The sequence below is a fragment of the Oryza sativa genome, chromosome 4, assembly GCF_034140825.1.
Source record: "Oryza sativa Japonica Group chromosome 4, ASM3414082v1".
Taxonomy (NCBI): Eukaryota; Viridiplantae; Streptophyta; class Magnoliopsida; order Poales; family Poaceae; genus Oryza; species Oryza sativa.
In genome coordinates, this window is record NC_089038.1 from 16,190,364 (window position 1) to 16,201,303 (window position 10,940).

The following is a 10,940-nucleotide window of genomic DNA, read 5'->3' on the forward strand; positions in this document are numbered from 1 at the left end:
TCGAAGTCACCCCAACAGATCAATGCCATTCATTTTTACCGTTAGATCAATGACTTCATTACCCCACAGGTACTTTTATTCTTATAAATTGGTATGCTCAGTTTATCAGTAAGTATTAAACGTGGTCACATATATTATTCCTTTTCTTTTGAAAAAAAAACATTCAATATAAATTTGTCTTCTACACATGATTCGCCATAATTAAGCACATTTGTATTCTTTTGCATCAATGATGCTTCTCCACATGATGTATTAGTTCTAAACTTATTATCGAAATTTCATGCCGCTAACGAAAAGTTGAAAAGCATGAACATGGAGTATATTGATCAACTTATTTTGCTGTTGAGATAATGTGATGGGTTCTGAGCTAAATCATAAACCAGGTAACAAGATAAAGTTAATAGACTATTGATCATCGATATTAACTCATTTTCTTAGTTTATTTTAATTTTCTCAAGACATGATCTGAATATGTTGCAATGAAGATGGTCATACTTTTCTCAGCTATGCCTTATGAATGGCATACATACAGGGCTAAAATTGTCATCCGGCATGGTCTCTGATTCATGTTTACCAAGATTTTTGGGAATTTGGATATAGTTTACCTCTTTAGGAATGCATATAGTAGAGTCATATGTTTCAATAATTAGTGATTAGTCAAATGCATACTTTTCTCAACTATTATAATCATCAAAGTTGTCTGAGGACCCATAAATGTTCTTTTTTTCTACCTTATATTGGTTATATTATGCACTTCTACTACATCCAGTTTTACTTCTTGGTTCCCCTTCTTCGTATAGATGATACCAATAGATGTATTTTATTTAGTTTCCTTGTGTTCTGGGACTGACATCATTCTTTGTTGGTAATTAGGTACCCAAAAGCAGCACAAATAATGGATAGTAAAGATTGCAGAACAAATTAAGGATCGGATGTACAGACAGTTTTACCAAGTGTTTAGAGAACTAGCGTTAACATGCCATCAGATTCCATATATGTGGAGATATGCATGTATGAAAGTTCATCTAATAGATGGTTTGTTGTTGGCGTGCCCATTAAGTGCAATCTGTGGGGTTATGCCCGTATAGAGATCTACTAGCTAATAGATGTTTTCTAATTATTACAAGGCCTCATTGTACATTAACTTGATCTTTTAGCGCATTATGTTATTACAATTTGAACAAAATTTGGTTTGCTCAGTACCGAAATATGTGTGATTATAGATATTCGTGACAAAAAATACTAGCTGGCTATCAAATATAGTTAGTCTCTTATGCACGCGCGCAGCATAGCTCGTGATTATTGCTAGTTAGATTTAATTATTGCTAGTTAGCTTTTAAATCGCTATGTACAAGTTTATAAAAGTTTTACATATAAATTATCATTATCTAAAAAAATATAAATTATTTTTTTCCTTAATATGCTGTACGGCATATTATCAGAGTATATTCAAAAGATGGGGGCCTGATATCATTCCTAGAACCTCCCAAAAGCACATTCAGCCATAGTATTTTCTCACCAGTCACCACATCATTACATTACATTACACTACACACTCGGGTACATTGTGTAGCGTACAATGTTTCCTTTTCAGTTCTCTCGAGTGGTCAGAGAACACCATCTAAACACCCCTACCCTTTTTCCCTCTTTGGTGAAAAGAATTTAAATCAAATGAATTTCCACTAGAGTCCGTGTCATACACCGGAGTTAGAATATTAGATAGCTGTACACCATTGTTACCAGCAACACAGCCAAATGCTTCTGCCAATGAAACCTCCATCCTGAGGAGATGTTGTGAGCGTCAACAGTGTATGTTGCCCCTGTCTGTTCATCCTTAATTTTAATGCTAGAGGAACCTGCAAAGAGCGGACAAGCCAATTATGACACACAAGTTAGGTACTTCATCCATCCCAGAATATGTTTGTAGCTAAAAGTTGCATATTCCATCCCATGACTAAGATGTTCAGAACTTGGAGCACGCAATGCGTGCAACATGCAAAGCTCTTTTACTGAACAACGCTTAGTATAACATGGTTCCAGCGTCCCATTTTCCTTATGAAGTGAAACTCAATCCAACTTTGGTGCCATATATTTTCGGATTGTCAAGACATTAGCAAGAACAATAGACTAAACATGTAAAGTACTATGGAATGAACTCATAACAATCAAATTTGAATGTGTTAAACTTACAGTTGTACTCAGTCCAGCCAATGACTTGATTTTCCAGGTCATAGACAACTAACTTATTTGAAAGGACCAGATCTGGAAAAAAAACAGGTAATAGCACGAACATCATATATATAACAGTTCTAAAAAAACATCAGATATATAACATTGAGTAAAGGATTTGCATGTGCTGAGCAAGACAAACCTCCCAAAAGCACCATACCCTTCCCATCCTTTGATTGTAATCCACCATTTTGGAATCCAACACAATATAAGTTATCCTGCTTAAATACAAAAAAAAAAATCACAAATCTAAGTGTCATGAACATATATCTGTGAACCTGCATATTATGATGTTATATACAGAACATAACAACTACTACAAGACTGAATGCAACGGTATAGTATCATTTCAAACTATAGTACTCCATTAAATTCAAATTAACTATCATGATCGTTGATTGGAACAATTAGACTTTGAACCACTGAATGTGGCAGGTTTAGGCTGCGTTTGTTGGTTGGAGATGGGAACTAATCCCTCCGACATGCAGAATGGAGCGACTCATTAGCGCATGATTAATTAAGTATTAGTCCTTTTTTTTGAAAAATGAATTAATACATTTTTCTAAAAGCAACCTTCGTATAGAAAAATTTTGCAAAAAACACACCATTTAGCGGTTTGGGAAGCATGCGTGCAGAAAACGAGGGGGTAAGTAGGGAAAGGAGGGGAAAGAACACAGCCTTAGGCTACGTTCGGCATATGAGGATGGGAACTAATAACTCACGCACGTAAAGTGGAGCGACTCATTAGCATATAATTAATTAAGTATTAGCTTTTTTTGAAAAATGGATTAATATGATTTTTTTAAACAACTTTCCTATAGAAATTGTTTACTCCTTATGTGTTGGCTTTATTTTTTTAAGTTATTTTTGTTGCTTGAGTGTTTGCTCTTTTTGAGAGAATATTGTAATAATTGGCTGTAGGTTCGTTGAAGCAAAGGCCGGATTTTTAATTCCATTATCTAAAAAGAATATATTTTTTAAAAAAAAACACGCTGTTTAACAGTGTAGGAATCGTGCGCGTGGAAAACGAGGGAATGGAGTTGGGAAGAGGGACAAAACAACAGAGCTTTAGAGTCTGATTTATGCATCCTACGACACAATTAGTGCAATTTTTCAAGACACAGCAGTCATTAGAATGTTACATATTTTGGCATTTCTGACTCAGGTGGGATTGAAAATGCATCTGCCTTTGAACGCAGGTTCAGATCCTGGCGAAACATGCATCCAAAGGTCAGTCCATTCAAGTGAGTGAGAACCAACTCTCTTGAAATATTTATGTGCGACAAGTGTTAACAATTCTATTATAATGTGTGTATTAGTAAAAGCCCAAAAGCTCAGGCTAGCAAGGAACTCTTTCCTATACTGTCAATACATATGGCTCTTTGATTAACGAGAAGAGCACTAGATTCTTCATTTATTGAATTTTGCTTGATCTAAATTAATATACTGCTCCTTTGTTACAAAGGCTTTGGCCTAACATTTTAATCATTTCCAAGGAAACTAATGCTTCACTAACAAGAAAACTACTATCTTATCCTGAAGCAAACAACTGTATAAGCCACCCATGAGAACAGTTGCAATGCTATAGTACTATGCTGTTAACCCATAGCAATTTCTGTAGGGATTTTCTTTTATTTTTTGAACCTTTTCTTATTAATGTTTTAAAAATAATTCCTTAGAAAAGTCATTTCCATAACAGAACCTTTTTTTTTGCCCATGCCATCAGTGTTGGCACAGCAAAACTGTACCATGTGTTGTTGTGGCAATGGTTTGCCCATGTCACCAACAATGTTGTGGTAACAATAAGCATGTTGCAGGATGGCACTACCCATGGCGTGGCCGGCAAAATTGTTCAGTTTTGAAATTAACTCCTTGGAGGGTCTATTTTAAAATGTAGTATGAAATGTTCAAATAACTAAACAAATTCCTTTTGTGAGACAGACAAAAAATTCCACATTTTGCAATCTTGGTTCTGGGGGAAAACTGGAATATGGTCAGTTCCAGCTTCTCAGCGAGACCATGTCAAAGGCAATTTTACCCTCTTTTTTTGTATTTTATATAACTTAGAATTTTATTTGGAATATCTGAGTCTAGGGTAAGAACTGGAGGCAATCATAAGAATATTGGTGTATAAGCTAATCAAATATGAGGGTTTCGAAGGGGTTATTCAGAAGTTCCCTTAACCCTGATCCAAATATTTCTGTCATAGAGAATGGCTGAATGCATCTTATAGAACAGAGAATGCCAATATTAAACATGAACAATTGGAAAAGAAGGGAAGGGATAATAAATAAAATAAAATAAACATATGCAAGGGAATGACTATTACTAATTGGGAAAAAGGTAACAGAGATGCAAACAGCAATGCAACTAGTATGCAAGGGAACCATGTTTTTGTACAGGTTTACAGTTTAAAATTAATTTGGATATGAAAATCTGCAACATTGTCATCGCCTTCACAGTTGTTGCAAGTTGCAAAATACAATCGTAAACAAGAGTGGCTACAGAATACCATTGTAAAGTGAACAGATTTGGAAAACACCAGCACAGTCCATTTTCCGTTGAAAATGTGTAAAATGGCCAATCTACCCTCATTTTTTGTTTACCAGGGAGCAAGATGTGGGTTCAACCATGTATAGCCACTTTCACCACGTAAGTAGTGCATGGACATGTCCCCCTTTTTAAGGTCATGTGCAATATCACACAAATTACAAAGAAGAAGAAAAGGAGGATGTAGGAGTGATAACGTCATTTCAGGAAATCCCTCTGTCCTAATTGGATGTTAACAATTGCCATGGACTGCAAAGCCTAGGGCAATGCCACCCTCCAAAATTTTATACCTATAGTATTTTAAAACCCCTCATGTTAGCAATGGTATTTTAAGACTCACCAGCGGTTGAGATGGTACTAAACCAAATTTAATCCTCTTTAAATAGTGTGCAAAATTGCAAATATACCTGGAAAAGCTGCCCAAATGCTCTGAATCCATTTCATATTCCAGTTTAACATGTTATAACCTTATAGGTGTCATAAGTTGTAACAACTAAGTTGGCAAAGAAATACCAATAGGTGACCAAATCACTGGAGTGAGATGTTACATTACCCCATTTTCGAAGAAGTAATCGTGTGGATACACATTCAAAGGAAGATCATTCTCAAAATGGAAAGTGATCTTTGGAAAGTCATCATCCACTCTGCATAGAAGAATAAAAATATATAGTTAGAAATGTAACAAATAAAATTGCACTCCTGCGTATTCAAGAAAAAACGAATAAAATTGTAGTTGGGCTCATAATTCATTCTTCTCCCAACTTATTTGAAAGTCACGAACATAACATTATGGAACAATTTTGCTGCTCAACAATATAGCTAGATACTACTTCCTCCGTTTCACAATGTAAGACTTTCTAGCATTGCCCACATTCATTTAGATGTTAATGAATCTAGACATACGTATGTGTTTAGGTTCATTTACATCTATATGTATGTAGGCAATACTAGAAAGTCTTACATTGCGAAACGGATGGAGTATGTTGTAAAGTATACCTCCCAACATACTGGAAACACAGGAATTCTTGAACATTATGGAAGGTTATATCCTTATGCTTGGCAAATACCTGAAATTGGTTGAGAAATATAACATGTAAAGAGAACGCATGCATGCAATCCTCCATAACATGGGAAAACAAATGCAGGGCTCATTTCATACCGCAAGCATTATTTCCTTGTAAACTATCTCCGGAAGGTATGTTAAGGTCGTACCACTATCAATTATGGTACCCTTCTTTTCGCCTGTATCAAACATATGTGACGGAAGCTTTAGTGCAGTACCACCAACATCAATTGACTTGAGGTTTACATTGTAGTGTGGCCTGAGTAGTAGAATCATGGATAGGTATTAGAATGGTGTAAATGGAACAAAAGGAAACCAGTTGCAGACATGCAATACATATCACAGGTACATATGTACCCTATCTGCCAAAAAAGTGTACATTCCCTAAAAATCAGTAACTGCCATGGAAAGAGGTTATTAGAGATTCATAAATGAGACAATAGAATTAAGTTGAACTGGCCAGGAGAAAATATGAAGAAGAGAGTAGGATACTGGCAGAAAGACATCTCTGCACCACACATTGATTTATTCTGCACATGAGATGTGCATGCTACAAAGGTAAGCCAACTTTCCACCATAAAAACATCAAGTAACAAATTCTAGCTAAAATAGTTAGGTGACAAGCAATTCCAAAATAGTATCCTTCAATCTGCGGCAAAGATAAATAAATCAACGACAAATTTCACATGATTCCATCCCTTCAACATCTACAGCATACCATGTATCATTTTCTTCTCAACATTTGTAGCAGTAGATATTATAAACCAGAATCACAACATTTTCCACATCAAGTTTTACAGATAAAAATGAAAATCATGCTAACAGCATATGAGTACGAGAGATTATACAAAATATGAACCCAATACATCTAAGGTCGAAGATATCTATGTCAAGATTTACAGTTATTTGGTATGTTCATCAGTTCCAAAAGGAAATGGCAATTTGAGCCAGAGTCAAAAGAAAGGGATGACAATAATAAAAGAAAAGAATCAATTTTACTCCCCCGAACTATTTCACTGGAGCACTTAACCCCCCTAAACTATTTTTCAGCTCATTTTACACCCCGAACTATTGAAAACGGTTCACCTTACTCCCTAATAGTATCTCTTTTTTGTTTCTCAAAGTTGTATTTTGCACTGAAATTTGGTAGTGTTGTTAGATGCATTACAACTTACTCCCTCTATTCCATATTAATTATCAAATAAGTTTTTTTCATCAAGACCAAGGAAGTATTAACTTTCTTATATTTCATTTAATGTGACTGTGGTACGAGAAAAAAATCAAGAAACATGCACACTTTAACTTCCACCATACACAAGAAACGGGACCTTTACTACCCTCCTACCTGCATGCATGCAAACTCAATTTGCATGCATAAATGCAATGATACTACACGTCAAACGAAGGGACCATGGTTATATGATAATCAATTTGGAATTTCTGATTTTGGAATGGAAGGAGTACCTATGAATATTTTTTCGATTTTCTTTATCACTGTTTACATAGATTGAAGGCATGTAAGACTAATTTAAATGTTGAGATTTTAACTTCAAGCAAACAGTCTTGAAAAGAATTTAAAAATATTTTGGAACTTTGATAATACAGCCATCTATGGCTCTAAAAAATTTCAGCTTAAAATATAAGTAGTACAAAGAGAAACAAAGAAGGGAAATGCTATTAAGCAGTAAAGTGAAGCATTTTTAAAAGTTTAGGGGGAAGATGAGCCAAAAAATAGTTTATAGGTTAAGTGATTCAACGAAATAGTTTGACGGAGTAAAATGGACTTTTTTTCAAAATAAAGCATGCAATGTTCCTGTTATCTACACTGTGCTGACAGCCAGTGTGAGGTATTTGTACTAGGTAATCTATATACTACCTTAAAAGAAGATAGTGGTGGTGGCAGTGAATCTGCCATCCATCTACTTCCATTGTAAATTTTACAAATTACCCCCTTGAATTTCTCAATATTAAAACACAACCATAAATGGATAGCCACATAAAAAACAAAGTGAGGTGAATATTCCCTATAGCATAGGAGGATGGGTAACACGTTTCATGGAAAAAAAATATTTATTTCACAATATTATAATATATTTTCTATTCGTAGCAAAGCACAGGCATTCAGCTAGCATACAAAATTCCTCTAACGATTATCTCTTCCTGAAGCTGTTATTCGTATATTCCGAATAGTTTCATTCCCTAAGTGCTCAACTCAATAGTTCAAGGCAGATGGTAATTTCACTGGATTAAATTTGACCCAAAAAAAAGACGCGAATATTAGGGAAGGACCTAATATTAAATAATTAGAAGGGGTGAGGCTTCGAACCCATGTCGTCTAGCCCACCACCTTGTGGAGCTAGCCGGAAGACCCCTGAGCGTTTCTCAAAAAACCTTGAATGCTTGACTTTAGAAAACCTCAACTAATTGGACAGCTCACGCTACATTGCAGTTACGGATGAACAAAAAGTAGAGCGTTTAATTAGGACAATTATGTTTCACATAGTGCATCAGATTTGGACCATGCGTCCTTGATAAGAAGATAATGCAATGATGCAGAGGGAAATATCACATTTCTATGTCCTTTTGAGGGTTTGAAACATGATGTGATGAATCTCCTAAAATATATAATATGTCTCTTAATAGCTAATACTGAACTGTGATAAATCTCCAAAACCATGTTTCGCTAACTAATTGTTCAAATAGAGTCAAAAATTTATATTTAAAGTAGCTTAAGAAATTTCACTATGAGCAAAAAGCAAACAGAATAATGAGGTGTTGGTACAACGTTGACATACATATTGGGCACCAATGGTGTTGTTTTGACTTTTGGTTGCACCACATTTCCAATAGCGAAAATTCCACCGCCGTTTATAGTATCCAAACAATGAGCAAATATCTTCTTCACCTTCCCTGCAGCAGATAACTGTGATAGCATTGACGTATTTGATTGACCGAACCCTATAATTCCATCAAGGGCTTGGTTTGAACTGCCTAAATCCCCACCTTGCTGAGAACCACACCTACAAAGGACAGGAGTGCATTTATTTGCATTGGCATCTTCAACACATATAACTAAATTGATTACTAAATTCCACATTGCTGTACACTTCTGTTACTGTCATGCATCCATGTTAATTGTTAATTTTGCTTACTCCATTGCCACATTCTTCATAAGAGCATGTAATGAATATTTTTTACACCAAGACAATATTTGATGCCTTTCTTAATGGCAGATTATGCAATAAAAAAACCCCTCTTCAAAGAACATGGCTATTGAGTCTTAGTCACCTTATATAAAACAAAACATAGCCAACAAAATAGTTAGGAAAATATTCGCAACCTCTGGCACATGGGAGGAATCATGTAAGCATTTTCCAACAAAACATTACTACATACAAATTCTACCTAGAGGCCAGAGGCATTGCCACCCGATGAATTGAAACAGTTTCATGGTTTTTTTTTCCTTAACTATAGGGAAGTTTCATTATACATCGTGTGACAGACATAAGCTATCTGAAATTCACATGCAGATTTCATAACGTGATGTCATTTCTAAGAAACAATACTAAGTGTAACAGTAGATCATTCGAAGGTAGCTCATACAAAAACAGCGGTAAGACAGGGACAGAGCACGACTGACCCAAATGTGACGGTGGAGTTGGCGGGTCGTGTCTGCCCATCCCCGGACACCTGATCAAACTGCAGGAGGTCGGACACGAAGTACCCTGTGGTGGAGCTACCGTCACCATACGTGACGCTGTACTCACAGGGCAAGCTGGTGGTGCACCCGGGCAGCAAGCCCCCGTAGGTGGCGGCGCAGAACCCCTGATCGCACGAAACCTTGCTCCCAGTAGACGAGTCCTTGGGGTCATACAGCGTCAGCTCTAGCTGCACGCAACGCACGGTTTTGCCCACAGTTGAGAGAATCCAAAAATCTAAAAGAAGAAGAAAAGAAAACGAGATGGTGTGTTACCCCGAGGCCGCTCTTGCGTGGGCATCGATCGCAGGAGATGCAGTTCACCCAGAGGATGTCGCTGCCGGTGTCCACCTGCACGTAGTACCGCTTGGTCGGCGTCCCGATCCCGATCTCCGTGTAGTACAGCCTGCGGCGAGACGAGAGAGCACCAAATCAGCCAAGCAAGCAAGCAAGCACGGCAGCAGCAGAGGCCAAGCGAAGGGGAGGGAGGTGGCGCCGCGTACCCGGTGTCGGTGGGGAGGCCGAGGCCGCCGAGGGGGATGTCGGCGGCAGCGAGGAGCCTCCCCCTGCGGCTCCCGTCGTGCGCTCGGTACGCCTCCGCCGCCGCCCCCGCACCACCGGCGGGGAGGCTGCGGCGCACGTGGAACACCCCTGTTGCTTCCGCCCCCGCTCCCTCCACCGCCGCCAGCATTACCGCCGCCGCGACGACGACGACGACGAGGAGCAGCGCCACCGCTGGCGCTGGCGCGGGCGGGCGGTCCATCGTGGGAGTGCGGCGGCGGGCGGCGGCGGCGGCGAGAATCGCTGCTGCCTTATGCCACCGGCCCTTCCCTCCTCCTCCTCCGGCTCCGCCTCCGCCTCCGCGGGTGAGCTTGAGGTTAATTGGGGGAGCGGAAAAGGTGGGGGAAGGGAGGGAGGGAGGGAAGAAGGGGGGGAAAGGGAGCGGGTGGCGGTGGGGTGGCCTCCTCCGCCCGGGGATGCGGGGGGAGGGAGACGGAGACGGAGACGGGCCGACGACGCGACGCGGAAATAGTAGGCGTCGTCAGGTGGTCGCCGTGTCCGAGAAAAAGGAAACGGGGGGGGGGGGGGGCTCTTCTTCTGTGGTTGTGGTTATGGGAGCTCACTTCATTAGTTTGACTCAGCGTTGAATAATAATACTCCCACGTCGTTTATGGCAAAGCTAATTAAAGGTAGAGAAAAAATTACAACTGGATGTGTTCTTTTTATGACAAGTTTTATAGAAGACGTGACTATCGCATCTAATCCTATCTTATAGAGTTGTAACCCATTAATTATAAAGCTCAATATACAAACATGCCACCGCATCATCCACAAGCAATAATTATATACAAAATTTATGCAAGCATTTAACATCATCTATAAATCAGCATCCAATCATCT

The 10,940-nt window shown here is 38.6% G+C and overlaps 1 protein-coding gene across 2 annotated transcripts; it reads right to left on the reverse strand.

Moving 5' to 3' along the window:
• Positions 1-1,446: 1,446 nt before the first annotated feature.
• Positions 1,447-10,614, reverse strand: LOC4335507 (aspartic proteinase 36). 2 transcript variants are annotated; one of them, XM_066309718.1, is made up of 11 exons: positions 10,043-10,614; positions 9,816-9,945; positions 9,483-9,730; positions 8,638-8,862; positions 5,939-6,101; positions 5,776-5,846; positions 5,333-5,423; positions 3,372-3,437; positions 2,372-2,447; positions 2,191-2,262; positions 1,447-1,856 (listed from the first exon to the last, which is right to left on the reverse strand). In XM_066309718.1, exons 1-11 carry the CDS (start codon positions 10,300-10,302, stop codon positions 1,708-1,710), a joined length of 1,551 nt encoding a protein of 516 aa, XP_066165815.1. In that variant the 5' UTR covers positions 10,303-10,614; the 3' UTR covers positions 1,447-1,707. The 2 variants fall into 2 exon arrangements, with proteins under 2 accessions (XP_066165815.1, XP_015637238.1); XM_015781752.3 differs by lacking the exon at positions 3,372-3,437.
• Positions 10,615-10,940: the final 326 nt, after the last annotated feature.